The 26,057-nt window shown below is 44.6% G+C and overlaps 1 protein-coding gene across 5 annotated transcripts in view; it reads right to left on the bottom strand.

Annotated features, from left to right (window-relative positions):
• FLNB (filamin B) overlaps positions 1–26,057 on the bottom strand; it is a 140,248-nt gene that overhangs the window by 51,256 nt on the left and 62,935 nt on the right. For all 5 annotated transcript variants that reach the window (XM_088831533.1, XM_055414172.2, XM_055414173.2 and 2 more), the window contains exons 4-18: positions 24,501–24,648; positions 18,430–18,548; positions 17,790–17,867; positions 16,501–16,663; positions 15,720–15,917; positions 12,979–13,116; positions 11,006–11,132; positions 9,897–10,033; positions 8,417–8,610; positions 6,321–6,434; positions 5,588–5,731; positions 5,213–5,336; positions 4,720–4,880; positions 3,483–3,573; positions 3,042–3,211 (exon numbers count right to left, since the gene is read on the bottom strand). In XM_088831533.1, the coding sequence (XP_088687659.1) occupies positions 3,042–3,211; positions 3,483–3,573; positions 4,720–4,880; positions 5,213–5,336; positions 5,588–5,731; positions 6,321–6,434; positions 8,417–8,610; positions 9,897–10,033; positions 11,006–11,132; positions 12,979–13,116; positions 15,720–15,917; positions 16,501–16,663; positions 17,790–17,867; positions 18,430–18,548; positions 24,501–24,648 (2,106 nt within the window). The remainder of the gene's footprint in view (positions 1–3,041; positions 3,212–3,482; positions 3,574–4,719; positions 4,881–5,212; positions 5,337–5,587; positions 5,732–6,320; positions 6,435–8,416; positions 8,611–9,896; positions 10,034–11,005; positions 11,133–12,978; positions 13,117–15,719; positions 15,918–16,500; positions 16,664–17,789; positions 17,868–18,429; positions 18,549–24,500; positions 24,649–26,057) is intronic.

The raw sequence follows: 26,057 nt of genomic DNA, 5'->3' as shown, positions 1-26,057 counted from the left end.
CAGATATATCTAAGTTTTTAGCCCCATGGCAAGAATGACGTAGAAATCAGACCAAAAAAAAAAAGCAACTATCAACAAGAGGGACAGCTTTAAGAGCACACCATTGAGGTGTGCTTTTAGGCATTTCCTCAATTCCATCTGTAAACAGTGCTAAGGGGTGGTCACCATTTTTCCAGGCAATAAAACTACAGCTCAGGGAGGTGAAGTCACTTGTCCTAAGTGTTGAGAGCCAAGCCTCACATCTGTGGCACCTGAACCTGAGTCCCAGATGCTCTGCCACACAAGCTCCTCATCGAACACACGCCCAGCCCGGCCAAGGGCAAAGCAGGAGTTGCCTGGGGGCCTCTAACTGAACAAAATCTTTCTTTCCCATGGCCTTGGATTTCAGGCCACTATGCTGCAAAAACGAACTTGCAAGAGTTTGCCTGGGGCTAAGAGTTGCCAGTGAGAAGGCAGACCATGCCTATGGGTTCAGCAGGCCCCCCGCCAGCAGCATTGTAGCTGAGGAGGCACGGCCAGTCCCGGCCCACTCACTGCTGGCTTCCTCTTGCCATGGTCAGCTGAGTGCCTCCATCCACACCAAGGCCCCATGAAAACCCACAGCTGTCTCAGTGGATTAAGGCTGTCCTCACCTCAAACGTCTGGGTATCACGTAAGAGGATGTGGGAGGGGAGGAAGCAAGGGGGAAGGAAGGATGAATCCTCAGAGGGCTCGCTGGAATTCAGCCCCCACTGAAAGTTGTCGTGGATGGAGTTTTAAAAGGGTGTAGCTTTTGACCGATAGAATATTTTCTTATGTTCTTTTTGTAATAAAGAAGCAGGGAAAAGCCAAGATAAAAATGAGGTGCCTCTATGAAGGAGTGAGTATTGACTTCCTAGGATGGATTCTGCACAAAACTACTGGGTCCCTTGCCCCAAGAGTGTCACATCTCAAGCCTTCCCTGGTGGTCCAGTGGCTAAGAGTCTGTGCTCCCAATGCAAGGGGCCTGGGTTTGATCCTTGGTCAAGGAACTAGATTCCCATATGCCTCAACTAAGAGTTCTCATGCTGCACTAAGGATCCTGCATGCCACAACTAGGGATTCCCTGGTGGCTCAGTGGTAAAGAATCCACCTGCCAATGCAGGAGACGTGGGTCCCATCCCTGGATTGGGAAGATCCCCTGGAGAAGGAAATGGCAACTCACTCTAATATTCCTGCCTGGGAAATCCCATGGACAGAGGACCCTCACGGGCTACAGTCCACAGCGTCACAGAGTCAAACATGACTTTGTGACTAAACAACGAAGATCCAGCACAGCCAAAAAAAAATAAATAAATACAATATATACATATATTTATTACTAATAGGGCATTGGGTTCAAAAGTCCTTTCTGACAAAACCTGAGGCTGCCCTGACATCGGCTACTTACTTTCCAGCAGCTCAGCCAAAAGCCAAAAAGGCTTATAGATACAGGATCAAGAGTCTCAGAATGTTTTTAGAAGAATCTATGATCTTGTGATCTTGACCAGTGAGTGTGGCCACGAACCTGCTCCTCAGGAATGTGGAGAACTGAAAACAAAGATGCTATCGAGCTGGCGTTGCCAGTTTTGAGGCTTCCATCAGCCCTGATAAGCATCAGCAGGAAAACAATGAACTACATAGCACCCAGTGTCCTGATGAGAAAACGGCATCCACCTATGAAAGCTTCCCTTTTACCATTACTGATAATGAACCCTCATGAGGACAGAAAGAAATCATAGGGCTCCCTATGGTTTCTCCCATTGCATCCAGGGCAATGGTAGTTCCAAAGTCCTTTCTGGGGATGCAAGTCAAAACCTGTCCTGACGTCGGCAACTTAATTTCTAGCAGCTCTGCCGAAACACAAAAAGGTATATAGACGCAGGATCTAAAAGCAGCAGACATGGAGATGAAAGGCCACACAAGAACCAGCCCTAGAGAACCTCGCACTGCCTAGGAGGTTCTCATAGAAAAGATCCGTCTCCAGGGATGTGTGGCCCCCAGTGCCGGGGCACACCCATGCCATTCCCTCAGCCTCACTGTGCCCCTCAGTCTGCCCCACGGCACTCCAGCCAGGTCCTCGCTGCAAGGCCCGGGGTAGGAGTAAAGCTTCTCAAACAGTGCTCTGGCAGAAAACATTGCCCTTCCTCTCTTGCAAATGGCATTTCTTACACAGGGGGGTTCTGCTTGAAGAATGAAGGGGGACTTCCCTGATTGTTCAGTGGCTAAGAGTTCACGCTTCCACTGCAGTGGGTGTGGGTTCAATCCCTGGTTGGGGAATAAAGATCCCACATGTCACACGGTGTGGCCAAAAAATACCAAAATTGTCAAAAATTGTTTTAAAAAATGAAGGATTCTCAGAGGTTTGGAGTGACTGTTTAAAACACTATGCAGAAGTAGCAGAATCTAGTTTTTTCTACAGGAGTATGTGCTCTGCAGATCTTAGAGGTATAGGCATGAATCAAAACAAAATTTTAAACAAGCAAGCATAAATTCATAGAGAGGGAGATTTGTAGGCCCTTATTGTCTAGAACAAACAGCAAAGCATGTGGCATGACAAAATCTTGTCTGTATTCCTCTATTTTGTAAAAGGGAGTAATTTAGAGCTTGAAGTACTGCTTCAGGATTGAGGGACTAAAAGCTCTTTAAGAAAGACCCCACTGCACCACCTTACAAGGGTGAGGTAAGGCCAAAGGACCAGCAAGGATAAACAGAGGTGTGGCAATACTTTTCCTCTGGGTAACTAATAAAAGACTCAAAGACAGCTAGTAAGGAGGGGAGAAGGTCTAAGAGAGAAGCGGACACTGGGTCCAATTTCAAGAGCTCAGCATTTCTCTGCTAAAACCCAGAATGGAAGCGGGAAATCAGGGTGGGGAGGGATGGCAAGCTTCCTGCCAGTCCTTGGGGAATCCAACAGGCCCTCATGGTAGAACCAGCCAGGCTTTGGGTCAGTGATCCTAGAGAGATTCACAAGGAAAGGGTGAATCCCTTCCTCTCACAGAGGAGCACAGATCAGAGCTGAGATTATCAAAAGTGACCCCTACCTGTTGGGTGGGTGTGTATTTAACGGTGTGAGAGTAGTCGTAGTTATCAATGATATCCAGATCCTTCACGGCGTCGCCAGGGCTAGGGCTGCTGAACTGCACGTTGAGTGGGGCCTTTCCGGCCCCCTTGGTGTAGACAGTGAAGTGGGTGGGTTTCCCGTTTTCCACACCTGGGAGGAGACAGTGAAGTGAGGAGACAGGCTCTGCCGGAGGAGTTTCACTTTTAGAACCAGTCTGACAGGTTCATCACCACCAGCTTCCAGAAGGTAGGAGGTGGAGACAGGGGCTGGCGCTCAGCCACACCAGCAGCTCAGCTGAGCGCAGCCTCTGCTGAACTGAAGCCCAGACAGAGCACCTGCTCTAGGGGAGGTAGGTCATTTCCGGCCCTGGGCCCACTGGGCCCACTGCTTCCAGGGTGACCTCGCGCACACGCCCTCTTACCTGCTTTGCTGAGCCCCGGGCCTTCTGCTTTCACTTTACTGGCATCATGGGAAGGGTCGACCTTGACTCTGAAAGGGCTGGTGGGGATTTCCTGTAGCAGAGATACAATCTCAGGAGGAAAGTCCCTGAAGCCATTTCCTGAGCTTAAACTTCTGCCCAAAGCAAAGAGGGAGACCTCAGCACTTCCAGTCTAGCGGGTGGTGAGTAACTTCTGAGTAACGATTAGCCAAGCCATGACGCTTACATGCCAGCATCAGGTAAGGGTCATCAGTGGTCGTTCATGAGTCCCTAGATCCCTGACCCCACAGTTAAAGGGCCTGAGCGTCCACAAACCACCCTGACAACTCTCAGCCTTTAATACCAAATGCTGAGTACTTTTAGGATGCAAAAACACTACCAAGAATAAAACCTCAAACGACAATACATGGGATTGGAGGAAGGAAATGTCCTGCAAGGACAGCAGAGAGCTAGGGTTTGAGGAACGCAAGGAACTGATTAGCAAGGCACTGGCTGCAGTGCTTCCAAAAGAATCCTGCAGGGACTTCCCTTGTGGTCCAGTGGTTAAGACTCTATGCTTCCACTGCAGGAGGCAATGGCTTTGCTCCCTGGTTGGGCAACCACGATCCCAAATGTCAAGTTTCCTGGCAAAATATTTTCTTTTAAATAATAAATCTGATGTTAGAAAAAAAAAAAACAAAAACTTGCACTATAAAGGCAGGACAGGTCAAATGGATGAAGCCAACTCAAGACCAATATTTGAGGCACGGAACTTTCTCCTGCGGTCCCTATCTTTATGTAAGATGCATCTGAATCAACAAGATTCCATGGTTCCTAAAACGGGTACTGCTCCTCCTGGTCTTCATTATCATATGTAAATATGAACCCTATTTGAAACTTCTAAACTCTTCTTCCTATAAAGAATGAAGCCAACGTCATTGTTTCAAAGACACTGAAGTAGAATACAATCTAGAAATTCATTACATTTCATTCAAAAACCTGATGATAGTTTATAAAACTCTAACTTCTTTCCAGAACCTGGCTTTCAACCACTGACTGACTATCCCTACTTTCATTAGAAAGCAGAAACATTTTAGTTTTGGATGTTGTTATTCCTTCTTGGTTTTAAGCAACCAGAGAGAAAATCCATGGGGCAGAGTTCTCAAGATACTTTCTCTGTTGCTAAAAAAAAAAAGGAAATACACACAGAGGTGGCCAGAAAGAACCCATGCCCACACACCTGAGAGGCAAAGAGAACTTTGATTGTGTATCGCCCGGCGGCAGGAGGCACATATTTGACAGTAAACGTATCATTGGCGTTGTGAATAATGTCAAAATCCACGTCTTCCTCCTCGTCACTTAACACCCGGGCATCACATTTAATGCCAACGCTGACATCACCTGGAACGGACCAGCCTATTAGCACTGGTTTACAAGAAACGGCACGTCCCATGCAATCACTTCCAGCTCAAGCTCACACCCCAGAAAAGCAGCTGGGAACTTTCCAGTAAGTAACCTGAGAAAGGGATGGTATTCAAATCAGGGTTTTGGAGAAGGAATGGAGGATTAGCAAAGATCTCACCACCGAACTGACTCAGACACTCATTAGATGAACAATCATCTCTTCAGGTGGACTGTTTCTCGGTTCAAAGTTTACCACCCTTGAAACGTTACAAAGAGAACTTCCTTTCCAAGAAGCAAAAAGCAGCACACTGGGTGAAGCCCCCTTTCACCTTCACCAGCCTCAGTACAGTCCACGGTGAAGTGAGTAGGCTCATGGGCCTTCAGTCCACTTCTCTCCACTCCTGGCCCAAACACTTTGACCTTCTGGGGATGGCTACCCTGTCCGATGCTGACCTAGAGAGGACAAGGAGAAAAGTTGTAATCAAGTTCTCCTCCATGTGGACCCAGTAAAGACACCGTCAGTTGTTAGAACGTTACACATGGGGGCGATCCACAGAACCCGGCCCTTTTGACCACACCATCTTCCAAGGGACACCAAGCACACTGTTTCCATGTATCTGCCTTGACCATCCAGCATGGAGCCCAGACCTGCCTCAGGACTGGGCTTTTTCATGCCACGACCAGGATTCCACTTCATAACCTACCCTGTAAGGGCTGTGAGGGATGTTGACACCTCCCCAGACCACGGCAATGGTGTGCTTGATGGCCTTAACCGGGGTGTATGAGCAGGTATAGGTGCCATCCATCCGGCTTTTCATCTGGATGTCAATGGGCTGGCCGTCCCCGTCCTGCAGAAGAGAAGGGGCTAAGTACAGAGTTGCCCTCACACTGTCTCCATCAAATAGGGTCACTGAGTCTTCCCAAATCACTCACTCATCCAACCAAATTTCATGGAGCGCCTATGATGGGCCATGTTCTCAATACAATGAACACAAGTGATAAAATACTACGTGCATTTATTTATCTTTAATTACTAACAACAAATGGTTTCCCAAAAGAAAGCCATGGTCACTCAGTGTTTCTTAACTGTAATTTCTGCATTTAAATCCGGGGGCCAAAATTCAATTAAATGAGATAAACATATTTGCTACACTCTTGTTTACAAACCCTCCCATCGCAGCCACACTAAAGGACATTTACGGGGGGATCTGAAACAGACAAGCCTGATTTCCACAGAACACAAATTATAAAGATGAGAAAAGGACCCTGCTTTACATACTAGAATCCCCTTTAGTCCTCACATAAACCCTTTGAGATAAATAATCCTTTTTGCAATGTGTGAATGAGGAAACTGAAGATCTAAGGGACTGGTCACTCGCTGTTATATGTATCGCGTTACCTGACAATTACCTGCACAGGTGGCAGGTAGAAACTTACCTGAGCAAATATCTTTAAGGGAGCTTTTCCGGCATCCTTAGGATCCACGGTGAACTCAGCCAGGTTGTTGACAATGCATCCGGATTTCTCCAAACCTGGCCCGTATGCTTGTACCTGGGGTAAAGGACCAATAGTGACTCCCTTTCTTTGTAATGAGATAACTACACTATCAGAAGACCAGCAACCAGGGAAGTAGGGGAGAGGAAACTAGGTCTGGCTTCACAGTACAGTGTCCTCTACATATGAACTTTCAAAGATGGGAATATGCGTGCCAGCCTCTGCATGTCAGCTGTTGTAAGGTACTACTGCACCTTTCAAGGTACTGTACTGTATGATTAAAACTGACACAGGAATCGAATCTGCTTCTCTTGCGTCTCTTGCACTGGAAGGCAGATTCTTTACCACTGCGCCACCTGGGTAGCCCTCTTATAGTGCAGTACCATATAGCTGATTGTGTTAGTGAGGTACCCAGGTAACACCCTTCAACATGAAAGTGCTCTCGGAACAGAACTCATTCAGATGAAAGAGACTTACTGTACCTATATAACAGGATGGTTATGGTAGTTAAAATGCTAAAGTAACCTGGAACTTGGAGTAGGAAGTGGCAACCCACTCCAGTATTCTTGCCTAGAGAATCCCATTGACAGAGGAGCCTGGTGGGCTACAGTCCATGGGGTCGCAAAGAGTCAGACAAGACTGAGCGACTGAACACACACACACACACACACACACACACACACACGACCTGGAACTTAAAAACATGCAGGAGAAAAACTCTGTAAAACCTGGCCCCACACCAGCCCGTGCTCCCTGTATTAATGTGTGCAGTAACCACTGCACGGACCTCCAGCTGTGCTCAGTTTCAATGCTCCTGCTTGGAGGGGGTTCAGAGCCTTTCCCACTGACAACATCCCAATGGTCTGCAGCCCCCAGAGAGCAAAGAACCAGCAGCTGGACCAAGAGGAGCAGCTACCAGGCTGGACTGATGTCAGCCTACGGTCAGCTGTCCACGTGGGCCAAAAACAGCACACGTTGGGGGTGGGGAGGTGGCTGCCGAAAGCCCAGCTGGCTCAGACTTCATGCTTATCTGCCTGCTAAACGGTTCAGAGAAGCTCCTGAAGATACTGCAAACACTGCTCCAACTTAAGAGAAGGGGAGCTGGGGAGAAAAATTAACAAGTCTTTATCTAAGGAGCACCTTCAGATAATACCTATAGAAAGTGGTAAAACTGAAATGGGATGCTTGGGGTACAAGAAAAATAGCAGCTTATGGAGGCCCCTCTGTGGGTCAGGCACTACACTAATAAGAGCTGGTTTTGTTAATGTTACCTCCGTGAATCATGCCAGAAACTGTAGGAAGCAGCCACTGGAATCGTTCCCATTTTACAGAGGAAGATACAGAAGTCAGAGAGGTCAGTTACTTGCCACATGTTAGAAATGTACTAAGAGGTCCTTGTTTTTCAGTCCGTAAATCACGTCTGACTCTGCGACCCCATGGACGGTAGTCCGTCAGGTTCCTCTGTCCATGAGATTCCCCAGGCAAGAATACTGGAATGGATTACTATTTCCTTCTCCAAGGGATCTTCCCAACCCAGGGATCGAACCCACATTTCCTACATGGCAGGTAGATTCTTTACCACTGAACCGCCTGGGAAGACTGCTAAGAAGACCAGGTTTCTAACTCAGGTCTTTTTTGAAACTTCCTAAGCTTTACCATGGAGAAGCAATGGCACCCCAATCCAATACTCTTGCCTGAAAAATCCCATTGACAGAGGAGCCTGGCAGGCTGCAGTCCATGGGGTCGCTGGGAGTCGGACACGACTGAGCGACTTCGCTTTCACTTTTCACTTTCATGCATTGGAGAGGGAAATGGCAGCCCACTCCAGTGTTCTTGCCTGGAGAATCCCAGGGACGGGGGAGCCTGGTGGGCTGCTGTCTCTGGGGTCGCACAGAGTCGGACACGACTTAGCAGCAGCAGCAAGCTTTACCAGGCTCTTCTCTGTGATTTCTTCACATGCTACTCAAGGAAACCCTGTGGGCATAGGAAAGAATGCCAGGAGCCAGAGGAGAGATGAGAGATACGACACACTGACTCACCAGGTCCGGGTTGTAGTCTCCCGAGGCCGGGTGGATGTAGGCCATGAAGGGACTGTCCTTGATGTCCTCATCGTCACACATGATGTGAACGGCATATTCACCTGGCTCCTTGGGCCAGTACTTGACATCACATGACCCATCATTCTGGTCGTCATACTCAATCTTTGCCTGGGAGGGGCCTTCAATGGCAAACCCTGGGGACGGGGTGGGAAGACCCTCTGGTTACAAGGTATCTAGTCTGGGTTATTACCAACCCATTCCTTCTGCCTCCCTGAGAACCAAGTGCTAGCCAGAAGACTGAAATCTGTTAGGGTCCCTTTCCCACAAAACTGAGCTTAATAAGTCTTCAAAAGAGACAGAAGGTTGGAGTTTACATATTTTTTTTTAAACATCATTGAATGGAAAGGTCAACCAGCAAATCTTTCTGTTGGCAATATGGTAACATGAACCAAAAACCTTAAAACAAAACCCACCCATTGCCCCCACCAAATCCACTCCTGGGTTTTTATCTGAAGGAAATAACCAAGGATGTGTGTAAACAGTTAGATACAGGATATATTTTCAGCATTGTTTTTATAGCAAAACTCTTCAGCTATTTTGCTGAAAGGCCTAACAGTAGTTATATCCATGCCTTGGATTTTCATAGATGCTATGGGAAATTGAGACAGGTCCTATATTCGCCTGAGACAGAAAGACATAAAGATACTTTTGCCGCAGATCAACATTTGTATGTCTATGTACAGGAACAAAGTCTAGAAGCATGTACTGAAAGGTCTAATACTGCTTCTAGTCTATAAGGATATACTAAGATGTTTATCATTTCTCTAAACAGAAAAATTAAATCTGATTTTCTAATTTTTCCTCTTTGCTTATTTCTATTTGTTAACATAGGGGTCATTAAACTGCTGAACCAGATCTGACCCACTGCATGTTTTTGTAAATAAGGAACACAACCAAACCCTTCACTTATGCATTATCTATGGTCGCTATCAGGCTACCATGACAGTCACATAGTTGTGACAGAGAGAATATGATCTTCAGTATGGAAATATTTGCTATCTGTTCCCTAACAGAGAGAGGTGCCGACCCTTCTTCTAAAATCTACATCAGATGCTTACTTAAAATACACTCAACTATGCTCCAAAGAGTATGCACTTTCCAAATTTCTAATTTCAGCAAACTTCATTCATTCATCTAAACTAAGGATCAGTCAACAATATCTGCCATGTGTCAACTATTTTCCTGGTACTGTTTTAGGCACAACATCCACAGGCAGCCTTTGCCCTCATGGTCTAGTGGATGAATGAATGTTGGTGCCAGAGGCAGAGGACAAGCAGAACATGGGAACTGCAATTCATCAGGAGTAGCCAGAGATGGTCTTCGGTGAGGAGGCCAGGATGCTCAGGGTAGTGAGGCTCAGAGGAGGCCTCAACACATAGCTTAACATGTGACTCAGCCACCAGAAGCCGCTTCCACTTACCCAGAGACCCTACTTCAGAACCAATGGACTCGACCACAAAGTCCGCTGACCGCCCAACAATCCCGCCGTGGAGGCCAGGTCCCCATGCACGGACTTTCTGCATGCCAGCTTCAGGGCCAACTTGAACTTCAAAAGGGCTAGAAGGAAAGGAACAGAGGAAGCATTAAAGAGAAGCAAAGAAAGTGCTACATACAACCACAAGCTCTTTATACATGCTCTTTCCACTGGCCTTATCCTTTTATCTGCAGCCCCAAGCTCCAGCCAAGCCTTTCCTCCATACAGGTTCCCCCACAACCATTGTTACGTCAACAATATCATGTAATAGGACTGTTTCAAACCACACTGCCTGGCACTATCCTGGTCATTTGCCTTGTATGCACACCAGACTGTGAGCCCTGGAAGGCTAAGCAAGTGCCTACATTCCATCCGCTGCCAATGTTAAAACAAGAAAACCGGGTTGAATATGCTTTATCTCAAACATGAATAAACGTGCTTTAACTTCAGCACAGGAGATTTAAAAAACATTGCTTAGATTCTCAGAAGCTTAAAATATACACAGACATCTCTTGAAGTAAATAGAATTTATTCAGAGCCTAAAGCTGCCCCCAGGAAAGCTGGAAAGCATGTGAATACAGGGAAGGCAAGTGAAGCCCACAAGGCAAAGCTATAGAATGTGCCCCTTGCATCCTGACAGCACTCACAACGAGGATTCTAGTGTCAACCATAGCAGATTCTGCCATTTCCCCCATGGCATTCATGAACAGAGAGGCACACATCAAGAGAAAGAGAATCTGTTTAAATTAGGGGTAAAGACACACAGCCCATTTGCTCTGTATCACTGTTCCTCCTGGCTTGTCTGCCTCCCCACAGCTTTAAACCGCCAGCTTTTGATTTGAAACGAGGCAGCTGAAACCACAGCGACTTTCTGCTGCATTTGAGAACAGGCCAAATGACTGTGTACTGTTCTGAAAAAAGAAAAAAAAAAAAAAAAAAGCTTTTGACAGAGCAGATATCTTTCCCTCCTGCGGTCTGGGAAATGAGCACCACCAGCCTGTCCTGGGCCGAGCATGCCTCGGGAGAAGACACAACAATTCCGGCTAGAGACTCACCTCTTTTGAATGTGGTGTCCCCCCCACGTGATGGAGATGCTGTATTTCCCCTGGGTGCTGGGATAATACTCAAATGCATAGACTCCATCCTGAAAGCCTTTCTGTTTCACCAGCTCCTCCAGACCCTCTGTGGGAAGGAAGCACACCATCTTTCCAATAGGCATCCAGGCTCAGAACAAGAATCCATAAGACAGGAACAGAAAGACAGCAATAGCCACAAAATAAAACCACGTGGATGGTCTCAGAGTGTGGGATTCCCCCACCCCAAATTGGGAGGTTACTCCAAAGCCGAAAACAGACACATGTCTACTTCAAAGTAAAGGGAAATGGAAGATTTCCCAGCTCACTGGCTTTAGAAAGCTTTCTCATGTATAAGGGGCCTATCAGGTCCTAAACCCCTGGGGCTGGTAATATTTTTCAATGATCAAAAAGCCATCCTTTTTAGCTGCCCACAAAAATTGTATAGGGAACTCTACTAAATATTCTGTAATAATCTAAATGGGAAAAGAACTTCAAAAAGAATAGATACACATGTATGTATAACTGAATCATTTTTTTGTAAACCTGAAACTAATATAACAACATTGTTAATCAACAATGTCTCCTGCATCGGCAGATTCTTTACCAATGAGCCACTGGGGAAGCCTAAATTCCAATATAAAAAAAGGAAAGAAAAATGTTTAAAAATTGGAGCAGGAGTAAATGTTTATGAGATTTGGCAGTAGGATCCTATCATATCCTTTTCAACTAAAGCTGGACAACGAAAGCAAGAAATCTCTTGTATGCTATCTCCAAGAGAACAGGTTTCAGAGGCTACCCCACAAACTCCAGACTGAGCCATCAGGCAGGAGCTTGTTTTATGTTGAGCCCTGAGGTTTGGCTGGGAAAGCCATTTAGTCAAGTAAGAATCCCAGGTCAGAAAAAAAAAAAAAAAAGAACGCCTCCTCAGTTCCTGTAGCAACAAGCCAAGAGGGAGGCCAGCCCCAGAGCAGCCTGACTCCAGGTCTGGGCAGTCTAGAACCTTGGCTGCCTTCAGGGCACAGCTGCCCCAAAGCTCAGTGTTCTCAGATCAAATATTAACTTTCTGGAGCTCAGAACACTCCTGCCACAGCCTGTTAGGAACATAGGGGAGTGAGAACAGTCCCGGAACAGGAAGCAAGGATTTTACAAAGCCTGGGAGTAAAACTGCCGAGGCTACTGCACTCACAACTGGAAAATGTCGAGCTGTTTATGTGACCCACGGCGGAGAACTCATGAAGAGAGTAGATACTTGTTCTCCTGTCTCCTTTCTCAAGAAAGAGTGAGTTGCAAGGTGCAATGTACTCTTCCACAAGTGGCATTTATCTACAGAGAAGACTTAATCGTAGGGAATTTATAAGCACTCATCAAAGTAATTAGGTATCTGCCATAATTTCATTGTCTATAAAATGTAACCTGTAGAGGGGGGAAATTACTGGCTTTGGAGATCAGGCTTGAATTCCAGCTCAGATGCTTAAAAGCTTTGTGACTGAGGACAAGACCCTTCTTCTCTGAGCCTGCTGCTGCTGCTGCTGCTGAGTCACCCCAGTCGTGTCCGACTCTGTGTGACCCCATAGACGGAAGCCCACCAGGCTCCCCAGTCCCTGGGATTCTCCAGGCAAGAACACTGGAGTGGGTTGCCATTTCTCTGAGCCTAGGTTTCCTCAAATAAAAAATTGGGCCATTTCATGTTACTGTTCCAGCTCCAATATTTATTTCTTTTTCCGGAAGCCCTAACATAATGTGAGGCTGTCAGTCCAACACTGTTCCCACACCCAGGGCAGATATTACTAAACAATCAATTTTCTTCTACATGGCTCAGAGAGAGCCTCCAACCTCTGGCACAGCTCTCTGGGATAAACTGATCAGAACTGGCTGTGTGATGAGACCCATATGTCACGGCTGTCAAGTTAAGCTGAAATCACATGGAGACAGGGAAGCAAAGGAGCACTTACTTGGACCCTTGATGGTGACGCCAAGCTCTCCACTTCCAGCAGCTTTGGTGTCAACCCTGAAGTCTGCAGTTTCTCGGATGCGAATGCCTTTAGGCTGCAGGCCTCGGCCACTGGCCCGGCAGGCGTTTGGATTGCAGGCTGTAAGCACAGTTTCGACATCAATTCAACCTTTTATTCTTTAGTCTGAGTTGAGTAAGCCAAGGTAACTTTGAGCCACCCGCCAAGAAAATGTTTGCTTTGTGGAGTGTGCAGCAGCTGCCTGAGACCAGGGGTCTCCTTCAGGGAGCACACTAGGCTAGCAAATAAAGACACAATATAACTTTGTCCAGGGACTGGGGAAAAGTTACTTTGGCAAAGAAAGCAGGAGCGCACAGCGTGAATTCACTGGACTCCTGGTATTTGCTGAATCCTGGCATTTATCCTCTCGGTGGTAAAAGAGAGTTAAGACCTGGGGTTGGACATTGCTCAAACTTCACTGCCATACTCGAGGGTCCAGTAATTGGGAAGACTGGACTTTTTCAGGTCTACTTGGAAAATGTAGCACTTGAAAACATCTGACCTGGTTCCAAACTTTGGATCAGTTGTTTTAAAAGTCTAAATGTTGTTCTCTTCCACAGGAAGAGCCAGAGGATGGTGCAAAGAAAGACCAGATCAACCCCACCTCTTCCAAGGCAGACAAACATTTCAGTGCTATTACAAGATCCTTGGAATGCAGGTGGCTACTCTATAATTAAGAATAAACCCCGCTCTCAATTTGATTTCTGGGTCCAGTTAAAACACCAAAACTTGTAAGTCTAGGGCAAAGGTAGCTTCTAACATTCGTACATAAGAGGTTCACACAATGATTCCATGGCGTTTGTCGAAGGTTGATAAAAGACATCAATGTGCCCTGGGACTTTTTTGGTAACATGGGCAACCTTCTCATTAAATATAGAAATGGGAGATTAACAGGTAAAATGTCAGTCTGTTCCTTTCCAAATCTGACACTGCATATTTGACAGGCTCCCTCTATACACTAGGGGGTCACAGACTCCAGAAGACAAGACTGTTTATCCTAAAATCATTTAAGTGGAGAGTCAGTACATCAACAGAAAAACTCTTTTAAGTATTAATTAGTACAAGTGATAGATGGATATGCCCGAAATGAAAAAAGTAATCCACAAGTGAGAGGAAGTCAGAAAACATCATTAAAACTAGGAAAGCTGTTCGGTATTCTTTCTTGCATTGTGTCAAATGTAGTTCTGTTTCTGAATACATTTCTTTATATTTTCCCCCCCTTTGACAAGGGAAGAGAAGTTGGTCATACCAGAAATAAGTCACAACAGGATGACAGGACTTCCCTTGGAAGGTTTAAATGTATCTTTAAAAAAATAGAAGTCATGGAAATCCTGAGTATGGTCAAGAGTCTCAACATCAGCAGGATAACTGCTCAGTTCATATAAACTCTAAATGGAACTAAAAAGTTTGAAGGAAACCACCGGATTTTCCACCATCGTGAGATGACCTGGAGATGTGTAGATGTCATTAGAGAGTGAGTTTGGGGTCTGGCCAGACAGGTGGTATTAACAGCTGCACTGTAATTTCCCAAGGTCACGAAGAGCACAGGTCTGGTGGACACTGGAGGCAGCACAAAGATGCCCCACCCAACCAGCCCTTACCCAGTGAGATGCCTCTGGCCCAGTGCTTTCGACTAGGAAGCCAACAGCTTCAGGCTCCAGGCTGGCCAAGAGGCAGGATTCAGAAGAGGAAGCCAGGTCTGCAGACGCAGATGCACAGAACAGAACAGGGAAAGGCAAGTACTGGTTAGAAAAGGTAGCAGAGTTGGGGGGGGAAAAAAAGAGTAACTAAGTCAGAAGGAAAGAGTCTAACATTAGAGAAAAATGCATGCTTCTGGCTACAGAGGGAGTTTAACAGCATGGTTAAGGAGCTGACAGAGACCACAGTTCTATTCCTACTGACATCTAGTCCAGTGGCCCCCAACCCTTTTGGGCACTAGGGACTGGTTCTGTGGAAGATACTTTTTCCATGGCCTGGGGTGGAGGTGAGTGGTTTGGAGATGATTCAAGCACAGTAGGGTTCATGCTCTTATAAGAAATCTAATGCTGCCGCTGCTCTGACAGATGGGAAAATTCAGGCAGTAATGCAAGCAATGGAAAGCAGCTGTGAACACAGATGAAACTTTGCTCTCCGGCCTGCTGCTCACCTCCTGCTGTGCAGCCTGGTTCCAGGGGTTGGGAACCACTGGTCTAGTCAATACTCATACCTTATGACACCTAAGCCTCACTGTCTTAGGTGCCAACTGGGAACAACAACAGCCCCTGGGACACCGTGGCTGGTGTCATGATTAGATGCCATCCTGCTCTGTGCCTGACAGTCAGTAAAGGAGGCTACAGGGGACCTGCCATGTCACTGCTATTAACCTCAGCCACAGACACCCTCTCCTCACACAGCTTCCATCCTGCATCTTTCAGTGAGGATCATGAATCCTGGTAGAAATGTTTTGGGGACGGATTAAACAGGTTAATGCAAGTAAAGCACTTAGGTCACTGCACAGCTTATAGGAAGCTATTAGTGTTAGTATCTTGAGGACAAAGTAGATACTAGTATTAATGTCTTGAGGATACTTCCTGCCAAAGGGGCCCTGGCAGCAAAATGACAAATCTGAGTTCAGTGCTGGGCCCTGTCATGCACAGCCAGCCTGAATGCCAGAACCAGAGGTGGTCAGCTACTCCAGCACTCACCTTCCCCGACCTGAACAACGAAGGGACTCTTAGGGATGGTATCCCCAGCAAAGGAAACCTTAACCACGTGGGGGCCAGGCTGCATTGGTTTGTACACACATCGATACACTTGGTTTCCTCTGTCTTCCACAAGCAACTCCACGGTGTTCTTCCCCTGGGGATCTTCCACCTCCACACCAATGTCACCCACGCCAGCACCTAGGAGAGAGAGAACAGGCCATGAGTCCAAGTCGCCCTCTAGAAAGTTCCCTCCTGATGAGAGCGAAAACAGGTATAAAATGCAAACCACAGAAGACAGAGAGGCATTCAGAAGCTGCATACCCAGACCTGTTTCCTAACAGAAATAAGGAAGGTGGAGAAAGGAAAGTTGCTTATGGGGAGGAGGGTCATAACCAACTTTCATTTTCCCACAATCCCTATTTCCTAAAATTTCTATATTGAAAAGAAAGCTGAAAATTCAAGAATTGTGTTTTATTCATTCCTTTTCTTACCCCTCCTTCCCACCGGACCTTGCATAGAATTTGGTCCAAGAGACGATTGTTAAACCTTAGTCTCTTTGGAGTATTTTTTTAGTCAAGTCAGAAATTGATTATTAATAATCAAAGTTAAGATTGAGTATGAGATTTTAGAGAAGAAAAGCTGGTTTTGAAAAATCTAGAAATACAACCAATACGTTTGAAAAAGCTAATTTTGTTGCTGGCCATTTGATTTAAAAGACAAAAAGTCCAGCATCTCAGGTTTCTAAGGATTATCTCTGGCTCTGGAAGAGGAGAGGTGCTACCTGCTGTGTAGATGTCAAAATACGTGGGCTTATTGGCGATGTTGCCGGCAGCTTCCAAGCCTGGGCCTTTCGCAGTGACTTTACTGGCATCTCCCTGGGCCTTGTCGACATTCACCTCAAATGGGCTCTTGGAGATGTGCTGTCCTGCAAAGAGGACTGTGACCTGCAAATGACAGGCAGGGGAGACATCATCACTTCTTGCTCAGTGAGGCCACCTTCTCCTCCATTTTCCTGATCATACACACCAAGGTCCTGGAACCAGGAGCTCTGGGGAAGTGGCCTCAGTGGGACTCCCATCTGACTCTACCAACCACACAGCTGGGCCTGGGACATCAGGCCTTTAGCCAACTAAAATACATCAGACATGCCTAGATTAGCCCTATAGTGGCATATGCACAAGCACTTCAATCTCTAGACACCAGATTCTTTAAGGAAGCTGCACAAGGGACCACTGTCCCTGTAGAATATTATGTAGAGTTCCAGGATTTCAAATCTAAGAATCAAAGTGTATTTCAAAGGACCAAGACCATTTTCAGATATGTGGATTTGAGATGTAAGACAGATTTCTTATCAAAACTTTGAGTCGAAGTTCTCATCTTTTAAATTCTGAGGGTTATCAGATTGGGTGGGCCACTGGCCTCCACTCTAGTCAACTGGCCTTCTCCGCACTCAGGCTTTGATGCCGACAGAGCCTCTGAAGCACTGTGAAGAGGGATATTTAAGGAAGCACTAAAGACAAAGAGCCCACAGCTCAGCATTTACACGCTAGGCTTGCAGTTACAGTTATCAGTTATCTCGGTGGAGTGAGAAAAATCTTACGACACTGCAAAGAATTTAATGGAATTCAACCAATCTGCATGGAGTAGCAAATATCTCGTCTGATTCACAGGGATCTGAGATTTTTGACAATGAACATGGATACTTGTATAAACAGAAAGAGAAATCAGAAGAGAATTTAAGGGACTTTCCAGATGGTCCAAAGGTGAAGAGTCCACCAGCCAGTGCAGGTTCAACCCCTGGTCGGGGAAGATCCCACATACCGTGGAGCAACTGGGCCTATACACCACAATAAGAAAAGCCACTGCAATGAGAAGCTGGCACAACGCAAGTGAAGGAAGCCCCCACTTGCCACAACAAGAGAAAGCCTGCAAGAAGCAACGAAAATCTAGTGCAACCATAGATAGACAGATGATAGACAGACGCGAACTTAAGAAAACCACGCTTCTTCCGCATCTATCAAAGCAAGCACAGAAGAGCATTCAAGCAAAGGCCATGATGTCTTATCTTACTTTGTGCAGTCCGGTGACCTTGGGCAGATACTCCACAGAGTATGTCTTGTTCTTATCGCTGTCAGGGGTCACAAGTGCCTAGGAGGGAAGATGAGTGACAGTTAGAGAAGGCACCTGTTTGGGTAAAAGTGTGCTGTGCTCCCCAAGGGCCCATGGCAAGGTGCCAGGCCAGGAACCTGCCCTGGCTCTTCTCTGGCCCACCACTCCTGCAGGAAGCTCCGAGAGAAGCAGCCTGAAGTCACGGAAACAAAGTCACATTAGCACACAGGTATAACCAAGTCAGGCCTCTCGATCGTCTCAGGGCTGTTACCTTTCCAGAGGATGATCAGCATGGGGGAAGAGTAGGGAATCAGCATTGCTACTGGACTGTATTTTATCAGTAACAATAGTTAAATGCAATATTTTATTGTATTATATAATGTGCGTCCTTGGGTATCAATTTATATGATACTTCAAACACAACCCTTAGACAAGTGAATTTAATTGCTATAAGACTCTCAGGATTCTCTTTTTTTAGAATAAAAAAAAAAGCTTTTGTTGTGATCTTTAACAAGAAAAATAGAGACACAGTCCTTGCCCTGTTATAAGCGCCAAAGGTTCCATGGGATACTGACAGGGGAGGCAGCCTCCTCCAACGTACCTCCTCTTTGTTCCCTTCTGGGTCCTCAACAAACACCATGACATCACCTTGCCCGGCGCTGATTGTGTCCACGGTGAACTTGGCCGGCTGCTTCACCATGTTCCCAGTGGGCTCGATACCTGTTCAGAGGTTTACACAAGCACATTACAAACTGGGTCAGGCCCCAACAGTGTCTCCTTCAGGGAAATGAGACAGGGAACCCATTCCTGCTTCTGCCATGTGGGAGTTGGTGACAAACTGTGACGGGGATAATCAGGTCAAAAACTCACAAATTTTGGGACTTCCTTCATGGTCCAGTGACTAAAGACTTCATGCTCCCAATGCAGGAGGCCCAGGTTTGTTTCCTAGTCAGGAAACTAGATCCCACATGCTACAACTAAGACTCAATACATCGAAATAAATTTTTTGAAATAACTCAAATCTTGTCCTTCTTATTTAAGCAATATTCAATTTTTAAATATTCAGAGAACTTCAGTCAAAAGGCTACATTATATGACTGTGAAAATGATGTGGTAACTAGGAGTAGGGCTTGCCTTGGGGAAGAAGACAAAGTATGATTCACTTTTTATTAAAGACCATTTTTGTTTCTTGTTTGTTTTTGGCCGCATCATGCAGCTTGCAGGATCTTAGTCCCCTGAGCAGGGACTGAACCCAGATCAACACAGTGAAAGCTCCAAGTCCTAACCACTGGACCACCAGAGAATTCCCTAAAGATCATTTTTGTATTATTTAAAATGTTTTAAATATTGCACTTATTTTTAATTAAATTTGTAAATTGAATGATTGAGCAAATTAATCTGAGATAGAGTAGCATACAAGTGTAAGAATTAATAATACCCTTTACCTAGTTCCCTAAATGGATACATTCTACAAAACTCTAGTACAACATCACAAGTCATGGCACAATCAAGATACAGAACATTTCTACCCCACAGGGAACTCTCACAGTGATCTTTCATAGCCATCCCTTTTGTAACCCTTCACAGTACTAATGTTCTTCATCTCTAATTTTATCATTTATAAAATGTCATACAATGGAATCACACATTATATAACCTTTGGGGATTAGCTTTTTCCACAAGCATCATTCTCTGCAGTTTCATCCAGGATGTTGCCTGTATCAAAAGCCTGTTCTTTTTATCATTGAGTAATATTACATGATATGGACGCACCACTGTTTGTTTAACCATTCACCCAGTGAAGGACATCTGGGTTGTTTCCAGTTGTCTATTACTGATAAAGCTGCTATAAACATTCATACACAGGCCTGTGTGCAAATGTTAAGCTTTTATCCCTCTGGCTAAATGTTAAAGAGCGCAATCGCTTGTGTTTCTCTCAGTTTCTTGAAGCTGTAGGTTTGTGTTCTGTTTTTTTTTTTGCCAAATTGAGGAATTTTTCAACCATTCAAAGAATTCACTACAGTGCCAATCTTCAGACCCAGGATCTCTAGCTGCTTCGCCTTAATCTCTTCTGAGACTCTTTACACTTACCCTGTAGAAAATTCCCAGGGGTTTTAGTGGCATTTACTGGGAAGCATTAGAAAAAGTACTTCTACTCCATCTTCTCAGAAGAAAACTTTTTAAAAAGTTTTTATTATCATTATTATGGAGAATCCTCAACCTATACAGACAAGGAGAGCTACAAAAAGAATCCCACGTACCTATCACTTAGTTTAACTACTGTCAACTCACGGCCTGTTCTGTTTCACCACGCCATTCTTGCCCCTTTTCTCTTGTATTATTTGGATACAAACCCTAGTCCTCTTAGTTTTCATCCACAAACATTCACTACGTACCTTTAGAAGATATTTTTAGAATGCCCGCATCAAAAAATAAAAATAATTCCTTAATAACATCAAATTTTCAGTGTTCAAAGTCCTAAATTATCTTAGAAGTGTCACAGAAATAAATAAAATATTTTGAATCTTAAAAAAAAGTGTAATGAGTTTTTTTTAACAGTTTAAATAGGACCAAATAATGTTCACACGTTACAGTTGGCTGTTACACCTCTCAAACCTCATTTACTCCCTAGATTTCTCTTCATCTCTTCTCTTCTTTCCCATTGGTTTGGTTGAAGACATTGGGTCATTTGTTACTATATCTGGATTTATATTAGCTTTCCAATAAATAATTTAAGAAAAATTGGTGATAGTTATATAACACACCCTGTTAGGTAAAAAAAAAAAAACAATGCAAATTGAAGAAAATATACAGTTTGAATTCATTTCAGCATAGAAAAATAGCTGGAAAGAAATACCTCCAACTCTGAAGAAAAAAATGGGGCTAGCAGCTAAGAAATGGGACTTTCAATTGTTGCTTTCTAACTTTTTCTTTTGCTTAAAATTTATATAACGATTATGTTATTTAACAAAGATTTGATCATACACTTCAAATATTTATAAATACCCACTCCATCTAACTCCAACAGCCTGCAGAGTCAGCCTATTCAAGGCTGGAGACTGGGATCCTCTTCTCTGCCTAACCATGGCTGGTTAGGAAGCAGAACCACTCTATTTGGGAGATAATGTTTCCCGTGCAGAGAAACCACTGCTCCCTAGGATTACTCAGAACTAAACGTGCTGAGGGCTTACTATGCAGTGGATGCTCCATACAGAACACAGGTTTTATTAAAGGTTTCTGCTTGCCCATGGATACATGCTTTCAGCATGTTGAACTCTACCAGGGAGCCCATCACGAAGACCTGCTTGTGGCTGTAGGTTTACATCCCCCAGCCTTCCCTCCTTCCAGTTAACGGGTCTCAGTGAATGGATCTGCAAACACTGACGAGCTGCTAACTGCAACTTGGTCAACACCAACTCTTTAAAATCTAGAAGCTGAAACATTCTCGAGGTCTTGGTTCTGTCAGCAGAAACAAAGCAACATGGCCACACAGGACAGAAACTGCCCCTCCCCTTTCCTTCATCAAGGACAAGGTAATACCTAAGGTGCTGCCCATGTGGCCTCACGTGTGGCCCTGTTCCCTAAAATGACCATGCTGTCTTTCTACTTTAAAAAATTAAACATAGAATTACCATATGATCCAGCAATTCCACCTCTGTATATATCCCCCCAAAATTGAAAGTAGGGACTCAGATACTTGTATACATATGCTCACAGTAGCATTATTCACCATAACTAAAAGGTATTAAAAAAAAAAAAAACCCGAATGTCCACTGACATAAAAATGGAAAAACAAAATGTGGAATATGCAGACAACGAAATACCATTCAGCTTGAAAAAGGAATGAAATTTGTATACATGCAACAGCATGAATGAATCTTTTAAACCCTATGCCACATACAGTAAACCAAACAAACACAAAAAGACAAATATCAATACTATAGCAGTCCACGTACAAGATGCCCAGAAGAGGAAGCCCACAGAAACATACTGAGGCCAGGGGAGGGGATGACTGAGGATGAGGTGGCTGGACGGCATCACCGGCTCGATGGACACGAGTCTGAGCAAACTCGGGGAGATGGTGAAGGACAGGGAGGCCTGCTGTGCCGCAGTCCACGGGGTTGCAAACAGTTGCAACTTAGCGACTGAACAACACCACCATAGAAACAGAAAGTAGAATGGCACTTGCCAGGGCCGGGGGAGGTGGGATGGACAGTTAGGTTTAGCGGGTACAGAGTTTCAATTTGGGAAGATACAAAAGTTCTGGAGATGAAGAGAGGTGATGGTTTCACAACACAGGGAATATATGAATATACTTAATGACTTCAGTTCAGTTCAGTTCAGTTCAGTCGCTCAGTCGTGTCTGACTCTTTGCGAGCCTATGAATCACAGCACGCCAGGCCTCCCTGTCCATCACCAACTCCCGGAGTTCACTCAAACTCATGTCCATCGAGTCGGTGATGCCATCTAGCCATCTCATTCTCTGTCGTCCCCGTCTCCTCCCGCCCCCAATCCCTCCCATCATCAGACTCTTTTCCAGTGAGTCAACTCGTCGCACTTAATGACTTAGGTGCACCTAAAAAGAGTTAAGTTAGTGAACGTTATGTTATAGGCATTTTCAGTTCCGTTCAGTCGCTCAGTCATGTCCGATAGCACAAAAATACATATATGTGTGTGTGTGTGTTTCCTCCCTAAGTATATAAAACTTACAAAGAGTCAAACGAAGGAAATGGCAATGACTAGCCACATTCCTTAGCTGCAGCAAGAGGTCATTTTCTAGAAAACAGCACTGTGAAAGGAAACCGTTTCACATTAACAACGGGGAAACTGGACACCAGCGATAAGCTTATTGCAAACAAGCACTTTATGCCTTGATTAGATTCAATCCATTTGACCAATTTTGTTGACAAAGAGATTTGGCTGTTTGCAACTTTTCTGCTTTTAAGGGAAGCGTAACCTTTCAAATCAGATTCCTTATTCCTGCCAGCGTCTTTGACTATGGCTTAGAGAGAGCACTTTTAAAGCATGCATGGACGTGCCAGCCGTCACTCGACCGCACGGTGGGTACAGCTTTGAACAAAGTCCCCTGTCTCGATATAACACAAATGATGGCACAGAGCCCACTTCATTGCCAAAAGGACTTCAAATGGCAAGTAGGTCTGTTCCAGAACTCTCTGTCCTCTTAATCATGCTGAAAAAGACAAGAATGGGGCTGAGAACAGCGCACACTCAGCACCACTGCCCTGGTCGTGTGTCAGTTCAAGACTAAGCTGAGGCCACGTAGGGCACCGCTAACTTCAAAGGGAATGAGTGGATAGACGAGTGCTCGGCATCTTTAGAAAGTCAATGCCATTAAAAAAAAGAAGAAAAGAAAGTTAGGGAAAATTCTTCTAGTCTAAGAGTTTCAGGTAAAGTAACAAGCAAATGTAGAAAGCGAGTCTTAATCAGATCTTGTAAAAACTGTAAAACAGACAACTGTAGGATAAGAGAGAAATTTAATCATAAACTGCATATGAGCTGTTTTGAAATTATTGTCCTATTTTCTTATGTGTGATAATGAATACTGTGGTTACAGAAGAAGATGTCGTATTCTTAGGAAAGGTTTGCTGATGTTCTGAGGAGCAAAATGTTACCATGCCTGCAATATATTTTTGAATAGTTCAACAATCACACACATGCACACACACACATACACACACAGAGCAAGAGAATCCATTAGAATGTTAAGAGCAGTAGGCAGATGATGGGAAATCTGGGAAAACATGGGAAATACTTTGTGTGTGTGTTATCCTAATTGCAATTATGAAAATAGAATGTACTCTTCCTTCTCACCACAGAAAAGAGAATAAATTGTATCCTGTTGTACTAATTTTTACCAGAAACCACACTGGGCTGAAATGCAACTGTTCTCTTTAAAAAAGCTAACAGGCTTGAAGTCAGGTGCCAACCAGAAAACCAAATTCCTCAGAATGCCTCTGACCTACTCTAACATTTTGAGCAGAACACTCCTGGCAGCTGGCTGGGAGATTATAAACAGGATGTCTTAGCAAGGAAGTATCTGCCAGGGGTTGACAATAGCTCCCACTGCATCTGGAAACCTGCACAGCTTTCGCATAACCAAAAGGAGAAATGAATCAGCAGTCAGAAGACCCAGGCTCCTGCCGCACCCCACCATGGTAATCTGGGAAACCTCCCCCTTCACCTTCTCCCTCCACTCCAATGTCCCCTTTCCTTTGTGGACTGGGCCTCTGATTGCTCATCTGAAAATGGAAAGAATAGTCCTTTCTTTATCTCAGGGTTACTGCATCCAAATCACAAAGTACAAACTCATCCATCTGCATTACATTAAAGCAGCACTGTTCTTGGAAGCCTAGATTCACAAGACAGAAAAGGATGGAAATATACACAAGGACCTTTAGGTAAAGAAGAAAAAAAAAAAGCTGTCTGACAAAGGAGGCCTGGGATGTCTTTAAATATTAAGTTTACACATTCTCGATCCTAAATAATCAAGACCACAGTGGCTGATTCATGTTGCTTATATGGCAAAGACCAACACCATATAAAGCAATTATCCTCCAATTAAAAATAAATAAATTTAAATTAAACACATAAACAAAAATGAATAATCAAGACCAGAGGACAAGCCTCAAATCCAACACGACCGGTGCTTACCTCTACCATAGGCCCTGGCTTTCTTGGGGTTGAGTTTGGGTTTAAGGGGAGCTCCAGGCTTGAGCTTGGCTTTGGGGAACTGGGACAGGTAAGTCATCACTGAGTGCTCATCCACATCCGGGTGAATAATTTCTTCAGGAGTGATGACCTAGAATAATGACAGGGTAGATGAACACCCAGAACATAGCACTTTGCGACTACTGAAGTTTTTGCAAACATCTCTTAAACCAACTACAAGTATAAAGTATTGAGGCAGCTTCTCAATAAAGTGAAACTGCATCAAACTGGCATACCAAAATTAGTTTGTTTTTTTAAAACAAAACAAAACCTTTTAGAAGTGTCACCATTCCCTTTGGAAGCTAAGGACCCTCTCCAGACAATTCTGTACTGTAATTTCCAGAGGTTCAACCCTCCCCACAAAAAAGGCTACCCACGCTCCTTTCCAGAAAGACTAATCTCTGTCAAGGAAGAAGAAACAAGAACACATGGGATTAAAGCATATTGCCAAAATATATGCTCTTTTATCTAGTGTCTACACTTCTATTTACTCAGCTTCTACTAAAAAATAATTAATAAATAAAACCAAAATGAGATAATGCAGTGACATTAGATATGTGGTCTAAGAAACAGACTGAATGCTTGTCCTCCCCTAATTCATATGTTCAAGTCCTAACCCTGGGTGTGATAGTATTAGGAGGTGGGGCCTCTGGGAGGTCAGGAGGTCTGGATGAGATCATGAGGGTGGAGCCCCCACGATGGGACTGGTGCCCTTACAAGAAGACCTGTGCTCAGTTTCTCACCGCCACTGGAGGACACAGCCAGAAGCTAGCCTGCAGCTGTGTGCAAGCCAGGAAGAAAGCCTTCACCAACAACCTAATTTCTTGGCACACCTTTATCTTGGACTTCCCAACCTTCAGAACTGAGAAATAAATAAATGTCTGTTGTTTAAGCCACCTGGTCAATGATACTGTTATAACAGCCTGAGCTAAGACACGTCTCAACACGTTTAAAGCCATTTTCAAAATAGGAAAGGGGAAAATTTCTCCTGACATTCAGCTTAGGAGCAAGATTAGACCCTTGCTAAATAGGTGGACTCCCTGAAGGTGTCATAGCCCCAGTTCCACCACTTGATCCAGCCCTAAATAGCAAAAAAAATTATCCTGTACCCAATAAGCCATACCTCTTCAGAGTAACAGAAGTCTCTCATGCACCAGATCAACCAAATTCAGGTGAACAACATTATGTACCCAGCTTCCTTCACTCCATGGTAAAAGAAAAAAAAAAAACAACCCAAAACAGGAACTATTCTGATAATTAGCCTGTGGCAACAAGATAGCTATTTGGGTTTGTACACTTGCCTCCAATACGTTTTGCAAAATGTAGGATGTGCATGATTTGGCATTTCTTCTAGGCAGCTCCTTCAACAATTTTACACACTGCCAACATCACATGAACACCAAAAGGAGATAGATTTCAGTTTAAAGGGAGATGAAAAACAAATCATACCACTTCCTGAAGGTGAAAGAGCCAAGGAATGGGTCTTGGAGCAGAGACATG

This window comes from Moschus berezovskii, chromosome 24, assembly GCF_049115385.1.
Source record: "Moschus berezovskii isolate FMDL1 chromosome 24, NW_MosBer_1.0, whole genome shotgun sequence".
Taxonomy (NCBI): Eukaryota; Metazoa; Chordata; class Mammalia; order Artiodactyla; family Moschidae; genus Moschus; species Moschus berezovskii.
Note: the sequence above shows the minus strand (reverse complement) of the source record. Positions and strands in the feature narration are given on the sequence as shown.